At 35.8% G+C, this 18,991-nt stretch overlaps 3 protein-coding genes across 4 annotated transcripts; 1 reads left to right on the top strand and 2 right to left on the bottom strand.

Moving 5' to 3' along the window:
* The first annotated feature begins 128 nt into the window (after window positions 1-128).
* Window positions 129-9,402, top strand: LOC145205697 (uncharacterized). Of its 2 annotated transcripts, none has more exons than XM_080078438.1 (16): window positions 129-850; window positions 1,181-1,417; window positions 1,599-1,906; window positions 2,433-2,533; window positions 2,755-3,133; window positions 3,495-3,636; window positions 3,916-4,378; window positions 4,556-4,694; window positions 4,874-5,050; window positions 5,329-5,361; window positions 5,490-5,602; window positions 5,733-5,895; window positions 6,181-6,348; window positions 6,683-6,823; window positions 7,153-7,259; window positions 7,750-9,402. In XM_080078438.1, the coding sequence occupies exons 1-16, from the start codon at window positions 637-639 to the stop codon at window positions 7,958-7,960; spliced, it is 3,096 nt and encodes a 1,031-aa protein (XP_079934564.1). In that variant the 5' UTR covers window positions 129-636; the 3' UTR covers window positions 7,961-9,402. The 2 variants fall into 2 exon arrangements, with proteins under 2 accessions (XP_079934564.1, XP_079934565.1); XM_080078439.1 differs by having other exon boundaries at window positions 132-850; window positions 1,602-1,906.
* Window positions 9,403-9,645: 243 nt separating this feature from the next.
* LOC145205706 (MPN domain-containing protein-like) lies at window positions 9,646-14,571 on the bottom strand. The gene is made up of 11 exons (XM_080078453.1): window positions 14,300-14,571; window positions 13,308-13,418; window positions 12,748-12,900; window positions 12,060-12,140; window positions 11,766-11,875; window positions 11,363-11,535; window positions 11,213-11,289; window positions 10,852-11,008; window positions 10,449-10,615; window positions 10,207-10,299; window positions 9,646-10,145 (listed from the first exon to the last, which is right to left on the bottom strand). Exons 1-11 carry the CDS (start codon window positions 14,492-14,494, stop codon window positions 10,041-10,043), a joined length of 1,422 nt encoding a protein of 473 aa, XP_079934579.1. The 5' UTR covers window positions 14,495-14,571; the 3' UTR covers window positions 9,646-10,040.
* A 100-nt stretch (window positions 14,572-14,671) lies between these two features.
* Window positions 14,672-18,933, bottom strand: LOC145205713 (carbohydrate sulfotransferase 11-like). Its single transcript, XM_080078463.1, has 5 exons — window positions 18,254-18,933; window positions 17,727-17,836; window positions 17,532-17,647; window positions 17,069-17,269; window positions 14,672-16,700 (listed from the first exon to the last, which is right to left on the bottom strand). The coding sequence occupies exons 1-5, from the start codon at window positions 18,384-18,386 to the stop codon at window positions 16,145-16,147; spliced, it is 1,116 nt and encodes a 371-aa protein (XP_079934589.1). The 5' UTR covers window positions 18,387-18,933; the 3' UTR covers window positions 14,672-16,144.
* Window positions 18,934-18,991: the final 58 nt, after the last annotated feature.

Genomic DNA, 18,991 nt, shown 5'->3' with positions numbered 1-18,991 from the left:
TCTACATCGTTTAGTACATATTTGACGGGAACATGCAGTGCATAAAACGAGCAAGGTTGAAAAGTTCAAGGTTTAAAGTCACATGTCAGAAAACTTTATTCTTCATTTGTCAAAAAGAAATGTATGTGTTTATTTGCTTTCATTTGGTTCAGACTTCAGATGAAAGAAGATTGTTTGGTTTTTCCTTGTGACATAACCCCAACAACATAGAAAATCAGCAGTAGTACAGACACTACCTTGCACAATGCTAACAGCAATGTTTCATAACACATTAAATGTTTTTCTGGCAATAAAGATTGTGTATATCTTGGCATACTGTCTTCTAAATGCCCAGTCTGCAGAATATGACAGTTCTGGCAAGTTCTCGGACATGCAGGACCACTGTCTCACATGCATGTGTTGCATGCTTTCAAGACAACTATGTTCGGTTCACAACACAAGTAACAAACAGGGCCAGGCTGTAATTTATGCTTAATTTCAGCGTTCAATAAAAAAAAAAATGGTGTGCTATTTTTTTTCAAAAACAACTCACCCATGCAGCTGCTTTGCAGACTGAAGGCTAAAACTTTTTCTGTCAACAGGAAATAGGTTTATTTAAATAGTTGTTAAAATGGCATGAAGTGAACCAAAATTGTCATGAAAACAACTAGCAGTCCAGTAGCTCGTGGAAAGCGGAAGTTAAGTGTAACATCTATAAACGGGAGAGGTTCATCTGGAGGTAGGACAGTGGCCAAGCGAACACGCTCTAACAGCAGCTTTCCTGATCAAAGTGGCCAAAAGCGGAACACAAGAAGTGCATCAAATGATGCATTTTTTGAGTTGCCGTACTACAGTCCAAAAGGCAACAAAGGTTAGTATTTGGTTTTACCTGATGGCATTAAACTCTGATTTACAATAAAGTATCATAAAACCCCAGTTGCTAATATACAGCAAATGTGCATTTGAATATAAAACACTCAAAATCATTTTTCTATGCTAATGTGTTTGGCAGGATTATGTACAAAATATAAGTTTGATCAGTCAGTATATATAACTGTATTTGCACCATAATGTGTTTATTAAATGTACGTTGTGAAGTGTATACAGTGGAAATAAAATTGGTTTATGAGTACTTCTACATTGAGGCAAAAATAACAAACCCATCATAAATTAGAAATAATGATATTGAATGTTTATGCAGATGGAGATGCCATAGGTACACGAAGTCGTGGCCGAGGTGGTAACAGGGGACGAGGTCGGGGACGTTTTCGCAACAAGCGTTCCTCCACTTGTTCATCATCATCGTCATCCAACCATTCAACAGATTCAATATTAAGTGAACATTTGGAGGAAAAAACACCAACCAAGATTTCAAGACGGAAAACAGTCAAAAATGATGAAAAACCGAATCACAAAATGTCAAATAGTTCATCTGGTGGTAAGAGTTCACGATTTGTATTAAAACAATTTTTTATGATTTCTTTTTTTGTTTGACTATAATGTTTTTATTCCTATAAACAATAATTTGGCTTTGAAGTAATGTATAAGGTTTCTCTTTAATGCATAAAAGAAATATATATATATACTTGTAAAAAAGGGTTGTAAAAATATGTTTTCAGCAGATGTGGAAATCAAAGAGGTTATACCAACTGACCCGGAGTCTGCTCTTACCAAATTGGAATCATTGGATGACAATTGCCTGACGGATGCTACAACCAATGGCAATGTGTCACCAGTGAATATTTGCAAACAAGAAGGCACTGATTCAGACTCATATATAACTATGCATGAAGACCAAAAAACACTTGGTAATGGTTCTTGCAATGGATTAATAAGTGAAGAGAAGAATAGTGAAGAATCTAATGAGAAACCAGACAAGATTTCAACACCTTTTAAAATTTTGTCAAGAAAGCGTCATTTATCAGAGGTATGTTTTATTCAATTTCTGGTGTGCTTAAAAATGAGCATTGTGTTTTATATGTTAGTCTGGTCAAATAACAGTGTACAAACCAAATAAAACCATATAAGTGGGATTGACATTTTACAACCATGATCCATATAACACACATACCTTTGCTTGCTTACTCAATGTAATAAATGTTTGTTCTCATGGGAAATCCCCTTAGAGCAGATGAAATAGTGGGGAATTCCCAAAGTAAGCTTGTAGCAGAGCCAGTGTTTTGGTGATAATCACTAGCTGTCTGTGGCTAGACAAGTGGTGCATTTAAAAGTCTCAGTGTGCGATGTAAACATACAAAAAGACTGTTTACAGCGTATCTTTGTGCATAATTTATCGCACACTGCTTGTTGACCCATCAAAACTATACTAAGATGCTGATGTATTGTTATGATATAGGTCACACCTATATAAAGCTGTGATGACTGCAGTGTCAGAAATATAATTGCTTGACTAGTTCAAAGTTAAATTGATTGCATTACATGTTGTTTTGTAGGATACATCTCGGTCAGAAGGTTATCGAAGACTAAGACGAATGTCTGAAAAGGGAGAAATGGCATCAGTTATGGAATTTGTTTTCAATCACAAGAAAACCAAGTAATATATATATATATAGATAAATTCAACACTTTATCTTTTATTTTGTGATTTTATAAAAAAAACATTTTCATCAGTCATAGATAAATAATTAAATTCAAGTTGCGATACTGCAATATTTTTTTGGATTGATTTAAGGTTTTTGTCTTAGCTGACTTTTTGTATATTTCTCTGCATTTTATCTTATATTTTACAATAACATTACTTTTTTGCTTGTTCAGTGCAATTTCACCTAAAACTCTAAAGACAGTGCAAGACAAAAGTCCATTGGTTTCTTCTACTGGTGCCATTTCTCACAACAATGTTGATGTTACAAACAATCGGAAAGTTGTCAGACAAAGACTTTGGTTTTCTGATTCTGAATGTGACAACATAAGTTCCCAAGAAGCAGAAAACGCTTGTGACTGCAGCTTGACAAAATCAACTGTTTGCAAAAAATGTGCCGCAAAGGACAAAAAGTTGAATCGATTTGCAAGTTTTACCACAACCTCCAACAACAAGACTCACTGTGACATAAATGGTGTAAATGTGCACAACAGCAGCCAAAGCACTGTTGCTGATCAGATCAAACAGGAGTTAAATGATGGAGACACATCCCAGGTGATTTGTATGATAGTACTGTTATCTAAGTACATTTAACTCAACAAATAAAGCGTAACTGTGTAAACTAACTCCAGTGTTTGCATAAAATAAAAGAATGCTACTTTCAACCTTAAATACATAAATAAACATACTGTTTGTATGAAACTGACACTAGAATTTTGTGCATTAGAATTTATATTTGGAAATACAGTGCACCTTGTAGTGTGATGGAGTTAAAGCAAAAAACTTACTGCGGACTTTTTCACAATAATAGTTTCAGTTTCTGAGCATCATTATGAAACGGCCTACAGTTGTTGTTGTAACTGTTATGTGATTTCCATTAGTAGTTTTTATGTGATCATGTTACATTATCAAACAGACTAGCCCAGAAGACAAATATATCAAATGGCGACGACGCAACTTAAGAAGTTCAGGCATCAAGTGTCAACCAAATTTCTATGCATTAGGTTTAGATCTAATGGTGCACAGACCCAGAAGAAAACATGCAAGCACTAGTTCAGGTGATCTTGCTTACAATTTTTATTATTTCCACAAAAAACATTTCTCCTGCGTTTCAAACCACCTAAGGTTGATAAAGATCATGTTTGTTCATAAAACCTGGACTTTAACCTACAGAACCATTTTAAACTGGTTGTCTAAGGAATTGTCCTTGTTAAGCAGTAGATTGGTATGATTGAATGTGAACAGATTTTAGCTTTATTGGTACCATAAAAATATATGTTTACAATCAATGTAGACAATTTTCCACTATTTTAATGAACTTTATTTCTAAAAACAAGGTCAAAAATTTTCATCGGATGTGGAATCTGTTACAAGTGAACAAGAGAGCATCGATAAAAAACTGTTATCTGATGATGAACACACTGAAGAAAATGACGCTGTTAAGGTTACACAACAAGACAATTCTTCACCAAGCCACAAACACACCAAACCATCATCTGAAAACACTGCTATTTCACCACCACAATCTCCCATACATGCACAAGAAAAAGCCTCAAAACCACTTTCCCCAGCCAGCCAACAGTTCAACACTCCAACCTCTACCTACTCCAGGGGAAGGGGGCGTGGCCGCGGTAGAGGGCGTGGTCGGTGGAGAGGCAGCTCTGTGCAAAAAGCATTGGCACCACCTGTGTCTATTGCAGACCCTTCAGAACCATTGCCCCTATTCGAAGAAGAACCACCAACTGGACCTGAAGTTTATTTTTTTGAGTCAGACCATGTTGCCTTAAAGCACAACCAAGAGTGAGTACAGATAAGTGAAAAAATTTCCACAGATTGCTTATCTCTACTAAAATGTTCACCATATTTGAGATTAAGGAGGGTTTCAATTTCAAAATGTATTGTCAAAATTGATTTTAACGGTTCTGTTGTTATATATACCATTTATGCAACAAATGTGTACATAACAAATGTTTTTAGCTACCATTCTGTGTTGAGAGTTGCTGCAACCTTGGAATCACAAAGGAAGCAAGCAATAACAGACCTTGATGTGTTAGAGGAGCGCTTGCAGCAGTCACTTGAAAACCCCATTGAGTTTGTCAACAAATTACAACAACAGGTAAAATGTAAAAGAAATTTACTGCAATTATGTATGCTTTGAAAAAAGGGTGAAGGTAGCATCCTGTTCGAATCAACTCATTGTTGTACTTAGTTTAAGTTTCTGATCTGCTAGATCTGTTGTACAAGAACATGATGAAATTAAGTGTCTTTTGGTTACAGAAAGTTTATGTTTTGCAGGTTGACATGAACCTACCTGACCCCATTGAAGTTCCTCATTTACCTGCTATTGATTGGTCCAAATACATGTCACAGTTTGGAACATTTGACCATGTTTTTTCCTCTACCAGTTCCACTCCTTCTAAGCCATTTACGCGACGAAAAAAGATTAACTTTGGCCTCCGATCTGTACCACGGGTATGTTTATTTTTTCCATATCTTCTAGTAAATGAAGTTACATGCAGGTTAAGTGCTTCAGAAGTTCCAGATGCTTAAATATCCAACCTCAATCCTTTGAAAACCTTATAATTTGGACTGAAATATTTGTGAATTCTTATTTTTAATGATCAGCTGAAATAAATAGTAAAATTTTTACGTTTAAATGTTCTCAAACTATGTTTTTGAGCCAAGTAAATGTTCTCAAACTATGTTTTTGAGGAGCACTGTGTTATACACTGTTTTTTATCTTAATACAGGACATTTCCACTGAAGAAGCAAGCACATCCATGGTATGTGTTGTTTTTTGTTAACAAAGTCATTCCAAAATAATTGACTTGCAACTGTAGTCAAATTTTTCTGTTTGCGAAATAAACCACACATTTTCTTAATCCTAAATTTGCTCACTCAAAATTACCAGGACAATACTAAAGTTCGAGGCCAATCAACAAAAAAACTGTGGACAGTCGAAGAACAACGAAAGCTTGAAGAACTTCTAGTGAAATATCCACAAGAAGCTGTAGAGTTTAACAGGTATTAACACATTTTCCAACACTTTAAAATAGTGTTGTCGCCTCGCACATGTGATGAACTTTTGCTCAGCTGGCAATTTAAATAACATTTCAGGTTTGAGATCCAGTACAAAACAATTTTTGTTTTTTAGATATCGTAAGATAGCAGCAGACTTTGGTGACCGAACACCGCTACAAGTGCAATCTCGTGTGCAAAAGTATTTTATCAAACTTGCCAAGGCTGGACTTCCAATTCCTGGAAGAATGCCAAGACTTGAACGCTTGCAAAGCTGCAAATCAAGAAGACTTTATAAGGTACTAAACGAAACTGTTTACATCCTTACTCCATTTCTCACATGCTTCGTACTAAGTTTGGGTTTGTTTGAAAAACAATTTCAACTTGTAACAATAAGTTTGTATCAGTTTGCAAGTTGACCTTTTTTCACCTGTTTTTCATTGTGGTTCATTTTTGAAATGTTCTTTTTTGGATCTATTTGGATAAGTTTAAATGTACAGTATAATCTTTCTTGTGGTTGAATTTGACCTTGTAAGTTAAAAGATCTTAACACAACAACTATGTCCGTTCCTTTTCCTTTTTAGAACAAGCCTCACCCCCAGCAGGCCCTCACTCGCATCTCAACCTTTTTCTCTGACTTTCATGTTCCTGTGCGGATGCAAGATGAGGAGGACTTTCACTTTTCCTCCAGAGGATCACGGGAAGATGAGGATGAAGAGGGTTGGGATGCAATTAAGTCAGAACAAGTTTCAGTAAGTTTTTCTATGTCCAGCAATGCACAACAGTAAAAAAAACATGGTCCTAACAGTTAAAATATGGCACTAAAATTAAGTAGCAGTGTACAATATAGTTTTTGACCATAAATTTAACCAGAAGTCCAAAGGCATCTGATAAAATGCAGACAAATGTGTTTTTTGCATTTATATGCACCTACATTTATTGACACAAAAAATGTTTTGTTGTGTCAATGAATGCAAGTTGTAGCCTGTATATCACAGAGATTCAACTGTTTAATCTGGTGTATCTTGTCAAGACAGAACAAAAATCTAACATGCAGTTTTAATTATACACTCATTGCCTATGCAGGATGAAGAAGATATTCCAGCAGATCTTCGTTACTCCGATGAATACCTGGAAATTCTTCGTTTAAAGCGTCAACGCCGACAACAGTTAAATATGTTCAATAATAATGGTAAACAAGCTCTTGCCCAACATCATGGTTACCAGGTCAGCATTATGTTTTGAGATCTACTTTTTCAAGCAAAAAGGTTAGATTAGAGACAACAAACAAAGGGGAATAATTTAATGCAGGCCTTAATTAAACTTTTTAACCTTGTGAGTGAATCTTTTATATTTTGGGACTGACATGGACAAAACTTTGGTGGTAAAAAATCACATTAAGGCAAAATAAATAAATGTGGTTTGTTGGGACTTGGGATAACGTGCGTCAGTTTTATCCACTGTAAATAGAATCTGGATTGAAAAAAGTGTACATCCATGCATTTTGCTGTGTTGTAAATTGCTGTTTTGACATAGTTTTTTGTTTCGTTTTCCAGTGTGATATGTGCAAATGCGAACCGATTGAAGGTGTACGTTACCACTGCATTGATTGTCCGTCAGCTGATTCGGTCGACTTATGCCAATCCTGTATGCGAAATAAAAGGTGAGAATATGGTTGTTCATCATAATATTTTAATAAACATGAACTGAAATTTGCTAAAGTGAACTAGTTTGAATGTTTTCTAGTGCAAACCAATGAAAAAAACTTGCAATTTTGGTTTATTACTTGATTTGTGTTTATTTGACTCTTTTAACTTGCTTGACTCTTTTTTCATATTTCCAGAGCCTAAGTGTCTATTTAAAAAACAACATGTAAAAATTTAAGTAAAATCCTCCTTTTTATGTTTTTATATTCGTCCCAGGTTGGGAACCACTGTTTTTGGTGGAATATAACTATTTCAACGCCGTGTTTTCGTTGCGTTGTGACGTGCTTGCGTTTAATTCTTGTTCCTTTGTTTATCATACACTGTACTAGCGCTATTTGCCTTTGATGAAGGCGACCTGTATAAATTAAAAATACAATTGCCATAAACTTGATATTAGGCCTGGCAGCAATAGCTTACGTAACTACTTCAACTTTTGTCCTTTTCTAGAAATTTCCAGACAAGCAGCCACCAAATCAACCACCGGATGGAGCCAGTGTGCGCGAGCAGTATGACAAGTCACGTGCCATCAGAAGGCGAGTCATTCTCGTATCTGGGAAGTCCCCGACCGTTTGCAGATGACGATTACACAAGAATTGCCGCACAAAGACCTGGCGAATATAACTACCTCGATCCTAACTATCTACCACCGACAGGTTGAAGCTTTTTCTTTTTTTCCGACGTTTTGTTTATCATTTTGCAAACAATTCCAACACCTAAAATGCTTTGGTACATTCTGAAGATAATTTTGTGCTTTGTTTCTGTAAAAAAATGAATTTGCAGCTAAAAAGATTTTTTTAAAGTTTGTATTTCCAATTGAAGTTAACGAACGGTTTAGTTTATTGAAATTCAAAATTTATTAAAGTATTTTATCAAATCTTTGTTATTTTGTGTGGGTTGACATATTCCAGTTGGGAAAAAAACAGTTCTAGGTGTTGGAAACCGTTTCAAAATGTACACGTTCGTCCTGTTGTCGGGTAAACTATCTTTTTTGTTGTTTATTTTTGTTTTTTCTGTCGTGTTACCCAGTACAGTAAGATGCACTAACCCTATTCGGTCCGCCATTTTGAAATTCGACAAAATTTCGCCCACTACGTATTTCAAACCGAACTTACACAGAAAAAAATTATTCATGTAATTTGATTTGCGCGTGATGTTTGAAGGCCGGATTTGTTTGTTCCTACGCACTTGTTAAAATAATCCTACGTGTCCAATTCCGCATCCAACGGTGTTTGTTTCATTTAAAAATCGATCTCGAAATGCAGTAAGATTATGTGCTATGGCCTAAAAATTTATTTTACCGGCGTAAATTCAAGCGAATTTAGAAAATTTACTTAATAAACTGCAACTCTAGTAAGGGACAGTTTTCTTTCGAATAAAAAAAATCAAATTTTGCCAGCAATGTCGCCATACAGTTACGTCGTCAAAAAAGTTCCCTCAAAAAACACATAGGCTATTTACGTATTCGCCAATTTACCTAATTACACCAACAAAATAGCTTTTCCATATCGCGTACGACTCGCACAAAAATGTCACCTTACAGAAAGCAGATAAAAAGCTTCCGCGATTTCGTATTTATTCCGATCGTAGTATTTTGTTTGTGTGGCATCAATCACGCCACCTATGATTGTGGTTGTCAGTCTCAAGGTGTCTCCATGCTCGTTTTTTCATTCTTCACCCCTCGGTACTAGAAATATCGTTGGGGCCATTTACCGCTTTCCGAATATTTCTCGAAAACTCACTAAATGTTTTTTTTAGTGAGTAAAAATTTGAACGCAAAACCGCATGTCAACCAAGCGCAGTACAAAAATACGTATCAAAGCCTTTTCTAAACTATTTGTTGGTACAACTAGTTTGTAAGCCCAAAAACTCGCCTTGAGTTGTAACAATATTTCGTCCAAGTTCAACGATATAATTGCTGATGAATTTTACGAAAATTTTCATGATCAATTCGGACACGGACAATTGGGTTGGTCATTTTTTGAGCCCAGTCTTGTAACGTTATGCACGCTTTTTCGTCGCCTCACTGCTCGAATATTGTTTTTTGTCTGTTGATCTCCGATCGTGTCTTCAACCAATAAAGATTCTTGTGGAACAAAACAATCTTTTGTCGTTACAACATTGGGACTTTTGGCAGGAGTCATAAAATGATTGACCTCTAACTTAGTAAACCAACAGCTAACTTAGCTCAGTTCATTACTATGTTGAACCAAGTTGAATTGAGTAGTTTTCACCGAGGATAGAGCAAGAACGACTTTTCATTTTAGCTCAAATCAAAACCAAAGAGAAATCTTATGTTGTTAAAACCGGGAAAAAAATCTGCACCAACACTATTCTCACTAAAGGTTATAAATGACATACTTCATTGTATATTTGGTATGTCCGAAATTTTGACAAACAAAAGTGACAAACAAAAAGTCCAGAAATGGTTGGAATAGCTTGTTCAGCATTTTATTTGTGGGAGTAGAAAAATATTAGTCTTTGTTGGCCCCTCAAAATTTTCTGTCCATTACAAAAGTAGAAAATTCATTTTGATATTTTACAGTAATGTTAACAATGCAGCATTTTTTGCAAAGTCGCAAAAAACTGTTTTTAAGCATACCAAAAATGTAAATACAAAAAAACATTTGGCTTTTTAGGCACCAAAACCTTTTAAAAATTGAATGATGATCAAATGCATGTTAAAAACTTATCGATCACCAAAAAAATATGATTGTAGATCATGCTTAAATTGCAAACTTCTATGTCAAAGATCCAGGCTGACAAGCCTTAGTAAGAATTTCTTGGACAAACTGTATAAGTTGAGCTCCCGATTTGTCTTTTGGAAGTTTGGCAGTCAATGATAACTGCAAATAAATACAGATAAGATATTGGCACTGCGATTAAACTTGATATTTAAAGGCTTACTTTGATCTTATCCAAATATGTCATTGTTCCTCTCCATAGTTTAGTAAAAGTAATAACATCTGTATGCAGCTTGTAATAGTCAACAAGCAACCTCTGTCATTTAATAAAATAACAATTAGTGACATTGTTACCTTCTCAAGTACACAATAAAAACATGCATTAAAACTTAGCCTGTTGTGCTATACAAGACAAAAACATCTCAGTTTAAAAGCAGTAGTCTTCAGTGTTTGTGAGTGCTTTACCAGTTCATGAAGTATATCTTGGTGGATTGTGTGATCTATAGACTCTGTGTACTTCACTCTCATTGGAACACCATAGGCCTGTTCAGGACTGCCATCGGGTGGTGGAGCAACCCAGAATGCGCTGTATACTGATTCGGAGCGGGTTGAATCCCTTACATCAAACGGAGCTAAAAATATTTGTTAACATTGTTTTTCCCTACCTATAAATTAAATAATAAATGTGCTAAAAAGAAATCTGATATTTTTAAATATTTTTTTTTCAAATGTACATTTGCCAGAAGAGCTCTATAAACTTGATATTATGCCTGACAGCAATAGCTTATATGTACATGCAACATCTACCAATGTAAAGTAATATTCCTATAATATTTAAAAAAACTTGAAGACACAAATTTTAACTTACAATTGATAAATGCAACTGTTGGGTGGCTGGCAATGTTGTTGCATTGCATTTCATATTGTACATCAATATCCCTAAGGGTAGGTTCAGCTTGGCTTGTTGGGTGCGAATGGTACCACCCGACACGCATCAATTGGCGCGCAGCCAAACTGTTGCTTATCTAAAACACAATAATATTTCATACAATTTTTTTTATACTTCACCATTTTTTGGGAACAAATAAATAATCAGAATATTTGCAATTTTTTTAACAATACAATTGAATTTCAAAAGGTATATAACCTGACTGCAAATGACAAGAAATAAAAGTATCTGTATTTTTTTATTACCAGCAACCACAATACATTACTCTCATTAACCCCACCTCTTGTTCAACAATCACAGCATTTTCTTGGTCACAAAGCTTGCACTTACATGGAAATGCCTGCATGATATAGAGACCTGCATTCAATTTTGTTGTTAAAAATAAGAGACAGCTGTTTCCCCATCAACAACAATAAACCACTATACTTACATCGATCATTTGGGTTCCATCTACCACCAAGATAACCAGCCACTTCACTGGTTGTAAGGTGACTGTGGAAATCAATTATCAAAAGAACAGATGTGGATATTACCACTGAAAATGGTTGACCTTTACCCATATTTTCATCAAACTGCTCAAATTCCACAATGGTATTTGGATCCCTGGTGGAAAACAAGGAATATTTGAATTTAGGTCATACTCTAAACAATGGGTAAGAATCTAAAAACTGCATTGTAATTGCAAGTGTTATCATTAGGTTTTTTGTTGCTGTGTTTTCTTTAACAATGCGAAAAACAACTCAAATCAACTTGAATTTGATTTTAATGTAATAAAAAATATGTTAACAATTTTTTTGTGAGCCCTAACATATATATACCAGTTCAACACTTACAGAGATCCCTGCAGCTTTATTTCAGAATATTTTATGGACTTTCTTTCCCTCACCATCTTGTTATCAAGGATTAATGTTGTGGGTTGTCCAACTAAATCTTCATCACAGTTCTGCATGGATAAAAGTGTATGTTTCTTTGCTTTAAAAAATTTTGTCATTTTGCATTGCAAATACATGTTTCAGACAAAAGAATACAAATCAAATGCAAAACCTTTCTGACAAGATTTAAATAAACATAGAAAATTATATGCAATGCAGAAATAAAAATAACTGTATGACAAAAATCAAACTCACAGACGCAGGTGAAAGTCCAGGGACTGCATTTCCACTATTCTTACGAAACCAATTTAACTTAAGTTTGTCCAGTTTCTTTCCCTAAAACCAATGTTTTTTATATATTTTCATGCAAAATAGATAACAAAAACATGTTCTGACCATTTAAAGCAGGGGTGAGCAACCTGCGGCCCGCGGGCCACATGTGGCCCTTGATTCAAGGTTGTGCGGCTCGCGGAGACGCTTGAATTTGAAATGTACTGACAAACGAGTCCAACTATTATATATTTTTGAGCAGATTAATGCGCCGATGCTATTTTTTGTTAGGCGACCTGACAATATGTGGCTAGAATCAAATGCGAATTTACTTGTAGTTAAGCATATTTGGTAAGCAACGAAGTAAAATCACTTTGTGTTATACACAGGTGCGGCCCGCGAGCTAATTTTGGCTTTTGTTTTTGGCCCCACAGTAACAAAGGTTGCCCACTCCTGATTTAAAGCGTAAGCGTTTTGAAGTGGAACACTTCTTTATGAAAATGTAAAAAAAGTGTTACAGACATATTATTTACCAGTTAGTTTACAATCAGAAGAACCATTAACAATATTTTCTTTAATTTATAACCAAAACCATGAACTATTAGTCATTTAAAAAAATTTAACAGCCAAAAATTGATCAGAATTTATGACACATGTTGTAATTATTACATACTTTGTATTTGACAGAATTCCAACCACACCCTGATTTCTTTGCTGGATTTATTTTTTTCTTAATGTATGTTGCCCAAGAGCTGGGTGAAGCAAACTGAACATTTTCCCAAAAAATCTTTCCATCGGGTAATAAATCACCACAGTACTTCTGACCCTATTAACAAAATATACCATTCTTAAAAAAATCCCACAGAAGATAACTTTTGTTGCATTGATAGCTAGGTGAAAAGCAAAAGGTCATGTTGTAGTCACAGATATTTTTGTTTGCTTTCCTTAAACCACATTTATCAAAAAAAGTTAATAAACATTCAAACATTTTTTCTCGCATAGAGAAGTGCTTTCATCATGTATCTCTTACATACCTTTGCAGATTTTGATTTACCCTCAATTTTCTTAAACACCTGAATTTTGCATACATGGCAAAAATTCACTTAATTTTATTTTCCCCCAAAAGCATGTCAAATTTATCTTTAGCAAACTTCCACATACCCTTACACATAAAAACTGACACAGTACATTAGGAAGACAAATATTAAAAAACAAAACAATTTGAGTGTCTACCAAATAGTCAATGGACAGTACACCAGGTCCAGGTTCCAATACACCCTCCTGTACCAAAGTGTTCATTGTGACACCTCTTGAAAAGTTTCTTCCACTTCTTGGAGAAGTGTCCTATAGAAAATTGTAAATTCATTCTTAAACCATAATTACTGAAAGGACACAAGCAAGGTGTAAATAGAACCTTAAATCTAATTTTTCTTGACATGTAGAGTTTGATTTTGTGTCGCTTGGTGAAAGAAAACATAGCAAAACAACTGCACTAATACTATATATAATCCAAGCAGAAAATAGTTGCAAAATGTTGTAGTGCAAAACAGTGAAAGGCCTGATTGGTGGATCATACCGGAATGCGCTCCAGCTACACTTAAAAAAGTGTTTGTTTTGGATTAAAGTTTATTGCCGAAGTCTCAAATATTTGTGTGGAATGTAAAGCTGACAAGTAAGTCAACACTGCAACTGTTTAAATGTCACGAATGGCATAAATATAAAACATATTCAAGAATTATATGTCATCAATATAAATTCTCCAGATACAAAAGGTACTATGGGTCTAGTCTGCAGAACATGGCAGTTCCGGACAACATCTGGGGCATGCAGGACCGGCATGTCCCGCGCAAATGACCCTTTGGTCCGCGTGCAAGACTGATGTCAGCAGGCGCAAAGCAAGCAATATTGGTCAAGGCAGGACAGTTAAATGTCTTTGGTGCAAAATTTATGCATGCAACCCCGAAAAATTGGCGTGCATTTTTTTCAAATTGCACATGCACCCATACTCTGCAGACTGGCTATGGGTTGGCTGCAGCGACATTATAAGAGGACAAATCTTTTAAACAAACTAGTATAGTTACCATATGTGTAGGTATTGTATTGTGCACAAACAATCAGTCCAAAATAAAAATGCATTTGTATCTAGTATACACTACAGCATAACATCGCACAAAAATTGGTAAAACATGCTCTTTATTTGCAATTTTTGTTTTCTAATGTTTTACCTTTCGACTACTGTTGGAGTCGAGACTCTCAGTATCATCAGGCGTGCCATCGTCCTCATCATTATCCATGCTTGGCTGTCGGGATGGCGGTTTTTCCTGTTCATTTGGCTGCGCCTGCACGTGCATTGTGGTGGACATTGTGGCATCAGTCGGCGTTACATTGTCATTGCTCATAGTCGATTTTAGCTGGGACATTTTTCTTGTCAATGGCAAAACCTAAATGCTTATGTCACACTTAAACCACAAAAAACATGAACCTTTCTATTTTTTTTTTTTAAGCAAAAGTCACTTGCATTTTTGGTCTCTCGCACAAAAGAGTAGCACTTAAAGGGATTCCCCGGATATTTATTGGCGGGTATTTTATTTTTATATTTTTATGATGTTTAGCTGACTGTTTGTGCTTAGGTTACACCACTCACATGTAAACAATTGGCGCTAATTATTTTTAAAAAGAGGCCTCAAAACCTTTACCATCGAGTATTTTTTCTTCGAAGAACTTCTTTCGGTATGTTCGAGCTGGGCATTAAACCCAAAAGCATAGGCGCCGAGTTTTACAAAAATGCAAGGTGGCGGACGTAAATTATGACGTCACTCTTTGTGACGTCACTGATGCGTGCAACCACATAAGCTCCAATTCAAAGCACAATAAACTTTCAGTAGAATGCAACGTTCGTCAAATTCTAAAATAATGTTTTTTTTAAACCAATGTTCATTTGAAACACTGTGCTTTAACGTTATTATTAACTTAGCAACGTTTAAATAATGTTTCGTCAAGTTGTTGCTCTTTTATCCAGTGTTTCATACCGGAACGGAACGGAACGTTATACCGGAACGAAATAAATAATTTTTGGCTCAAATACCGGAACGAAATACCGAAATAAAAAATATTCCAAATACCGAAACGGAACGAAATACCGCTATTTTTTATTCCGGTATTTCGTTCTGGACATTTGTCATGAAACAATTGCTGAAAATTTCGCGCCGTTAAGCTATAATAAAACTTGAAGCTCCTACAATTTACATCCGTTTGACCATCATTGACAAATGTTATGTGACGTAACAACTACCGACAATAATTCTTGTGTGTTGCAACTTTCTTTCTTTTTTCGCTTTATAGTTGCAAAGACCACAAAGAAATGTTCGTTTGTTAAGACCGAAATACCGAAAAATACCGTTATAAATTTATTTCGGTCAGACCGGAACGAAATGAAAATATCGGTCCGGAACGAAATAACGAAATAAATAGTTTGCTCAGAACGAATAACGTTATCTGGTTTCGTTCCGTTCCGGTATGAAACACTGCTTTTATCACCTAAAATAACCATTTATTAGAGTACAATCGTATTGCACACAATAATGGCCATACATTCACTGCCAACAATTGTGTGTTTGACGTCATAAACAAAGCACTAATGCCAGCATGCTTGTTTAAATCAAATTATTCCCAAATATCTTCGGATTTTACGATGTTTCGTACTATACCGCTACAAACAAATCAAAATATCCACGGTGGCCGCCACCGTGCTTTACAAACACAAGGTGGCGGCGCCACCCCACCACCGCCCACTCGGCGCCTATGCCAAAAAGCACAAGAACCACTAATAAAATCAAGAACAGAAACACGTTTTAACAAACATAGCACGAAATCTTTATGGTTGAAATTTAAATGGAAGGCGTGTTGTCTGTTCTTGATCACAAATTGTAAAACAGCCAGAAAAGTGCAAGAGTTCAAAGATGATTAAAAAAACACTCTGTCAAAAAATACCAATACGAATCTCTCACATCGATCCTTGTTGGAATCACAGTAGTTTATTATGATAGGTTGCAACCGTTACACTACTGATTTCACGTAATTCCACCTGCCCTTATTCCTTTGACATCAAAACTGTATCCAAAAGCCTGAAAATCACTTTGATACAGTTTAATTAATTTGTGAGCATGTTCTGGTGGCACATTTTTAAAATAATTTCGAATCGAGGATGAAATTTCATGCTCAACGTCTTTTGTGTGCGCTGCAAACTCTTTGAGGACAGCTGCATCGTTCATGCGTTGATTTCCTTTCCAAGTGATGGAAGTCACATTGGTTTGGGATATAAATGTTGTCATAGCAACGTCGATCTGGTCAAGCACATACCAAACATCGTCTGGGGCAGTTTCTACTTTCACAACATATTTGTACATAAAGTCGCACGGGCAACAAATGTCTAGCATTGGACGAAAATGCGAATCGAGTTGGCGGATCCATTGCGCCCTCGTGCGGTTGGTTGATTGGTTAATTATAAACGCTAAAAAGCGCTCGAATGTGAGAGCGTGAGTAGGAGATTCCGCTTCAGTCATAAAGTGTTGTACAAGCTCTGGCATGGACCGTAACAATGTGTTTCCATGAGTACGAATAAATTCCCTGCACAACAAGTGGTAACTGTTTTGAATTTTTATTCAATGTTTGTTGAACAAACGTAATTTAAAATTTATTATCCTTAAATTAGCATAATAAGGGGTTCAAAATGGTTTTGACAACATTGACCACGTAAATCGTCCGAATTTATAGAAGCGGCAAAAAATGATAAAACAAATGCACGCATTGCACAATATTTCGACCTATAAGGTTTCATTAGTACAGGACACTGGCCGTACGGGCTAGTTGCGAATAGCCATGCAGGCTGTGGCAATCCAGTTTGCTAGGACCTTTCATGGAGTTATGATATAACCACAACTAGGGTTTTGCATAATACAGTCGAAGTTCTTTTCCAAAAGACACTGATTAGTAACCTGTTTAATTTGTTGTTCCATCCAGATATGAGTCTGGCGAACGGGTGGCGAACAGTAATTACGCTAAGTGATGTTTCCACCAGTCGCTGTTTTTCTCTGAAGTTCAGTTGGCTTATGTCCCGTAAGTTGTCGGATCGAATCCCACCAACTCCAGTGGGAATTGTTTCAACATTGTGCCGAAGGCGCCACACTAGTCGATTCCTGTTTACACATCAACTATTGGCATTGTTACGCTATAATACATATGGGCTATTTGTTTCAGTTTTATCCAGACTAAAGCGCTAATTATAGCTGCTTTACTGATTGACTTTCTTTAGTTTTGTTTTGTATTTGTAATAAATTTAATTAGACTGTTTAATTCTCTATGTATGTTTGCAGTGACTGTACAAACGCTTGTTTCAAAGGAAAAGCTTTTTTTTAACACTTGGACTTGCGACAAAAAATGCTGACTGAAAATGGTTACCAGCTTGTACTTGCAGCTTTTTGAATATAGCAAACTGTAAGTTTCTTGTCCTTGGTCGAAATGAGTTGCGAAGGTGGTACAGCACTTTCTCCAGCAGATTTAAACTTTGAACAAAACTGCCAAGAAATAAATATAATTTACTTAATGCACAATATAAATGTAGATAACCTAATGGTTGTGTTGAATTATTGTTACCTTTTCCAGAACTTTGCGCCTGTTTTCGAAACGTTTTTCGATGATTTTTTGAAGATTTTTCTTTTCGTTTGCTGTAGGAACCCATATGTAGTTAACTGTGTTCCACTCGTCTGCAAAAGTATCAAGGTTTTTCTATCAAACTGTTAGCATGCTAAAAATCGTATAACAAGTTAAATCTGTTATGTTGTCGCAGATACATAAACGTTTGTATTCTCGTAAATTTGTTTTTAAAGTAAATATTGATAACTTTTGAAAAAAAGGGTAAAACACACTCTTTGTAGGCAGATGCAAGGGCAAATAACAAACTATTTTACATAAGCGTCGTGTCATTTAATGTTTACAGTTCAAGGAAACTGATTTTCCACACATTATATCAATGACATTGAGGATTTGCCATGCGCGCAGTGGCTGGCCTCAGGCCGGATCGTCACTAAGTAAGTTGCAAAAGATCACATCGATTTTAGAGTACAAATCAAGAAATACTATTTTAATGTTTTTTTCTGTATCAACCAATATACTTTTCAAACCTGGATACGCTGTCTTTGGTTCAATAACACTCCAGCTGAAAGTGCCTTGTTTCACCGATAAAGTCCAGTATCCATAACACAACAAACTGCCTAAAACTATTGCAAAAAATCCAAACAAAGTGGCTCTTGACATTTTGCCGCCCAACCAACAAATGCGACATTGCCTGTCTGCAATTACCGCTACCTTGCAACAAGCGGTTTAAAGGAAATCGTAAAAATGTTGATTACCTTGTTTGTCCCGCCTTTAAAATTGTCGCCGATTCGTGGCAACCTGATGCTGGAATAAGGCACGCTTATGATTGCAATTTCTCGCCAGTAATGCGAAGTAACGCGTTGTTGTCCCTCAGGCGAAATTTGAGGGTTTACGATGCTATTTTGATGGCAAAATTGTCTTGAATGACCCTTTGTGAAAAAGTATGGCGTACTGTGAGCACATTTTTGCAAGCATTATAAACGGTGTTATGTCAAGATGGGAATAACTTTTGTCGTTCTAAAGTGCTCTGTTGCTAGACAAGGTACGTCACCCAAGTTGACTATGACGTAATGGTGTCACTATAAAACTTAATACGGAAACTATACCAGGAAAAAACGATGTCGGTTAAAAACGTTTATTTTTTTTAAGGTTTAACAGGTTTAGACCATATCTGCCGAAAAAAATCCATGTGGAACGTAATAATGCTTTTTTGATTTAACTTGCTATCAAGCAAACATCGTACTTACAGTCGAATCGCCCACAAC

This window comes from Phallusia mammillata, chromosome 8 (assembly GCF_965637545.1).
Source record: "Phallusia mammillata chromosome 8, kaPhaMamm4.hap1.1, whole genome shotgun sequence".
Lineage (NCBI taxonomy): Eukaryota > Metazoa > Chordata > Ascidiacea > Phlebobranchia > Ascidiidae > Phallusia > Phallusia mammillata.
Note: the sequence above shows the minus strand (reverse complement) of the source record. Positions and strands in the feature narration are given on the sequence as shown.

Bases quoted from the DNA above. Each gene is read 5' to 3' on its own strand.
- LOC145205697 (XM_080078438.1), top strand. From the start codon at position 637: ATGAAAACAACTAGCAGTCCAGTAGCTCGTGGAAAGCGGAAGTTAAGT. The intron at 1,418-1,598 runs GTAAGAGTTCAC...ATATGTTTTCAG, and splicing joins GTCAAATAGTTCATCTGGTG to CAGATGTGGAAATCAAAGAG. The intron at 2,534-2,754 runs GTAATATATATA...TTGCTTGTTCAG, and splicing joins TTCAATCACAAGAAAACCAA to TGCAATTTCACCTAAAACTC.
- LOC145205706 (XM_080078453.1), bottom strand. From the start codon at position 14,494: ATGTCCCAGCTAAAATCGACTATGAGCAATGACAATGTAACGCCGACT. The intron at 11,876-12,059 runs GTGAGTTTGATT...TTATCCATGCAG, and splicing joins CTGGACTTTCACCTGCGTCT to AACTGTGATGAAGATTTAGT. The intron at 11,536-11,765 runs GTAAGTGTTGAA...GTTTTCCACCAG, and splicing joins ATAAAGCTGCAGGGATCTCT to GGATCCAAATACCATTGTGG.
- LOC145205713 (XM_080078463.1), bottom strand. From the start codon at position 18,386: ATGTCAAGAGCCACTTTGTTTGGATTTTTTGCAATAGTTTTAGGCAGT. The intron at 17,270-17,531 runs GTAACCATTTTC...ATGTGTAAACAG, and splicing joins AAAGCTGCAAGTACAAGCTG to GAATCGACTAGTGTGGCGCC. The intron at 16,701-17,068 runs GTTACTAATCAG...CTTGTTGTGCAG, and splicing joins TGGAACAACAAATTAAACAG to GGAATTTATTCGTACTCATG.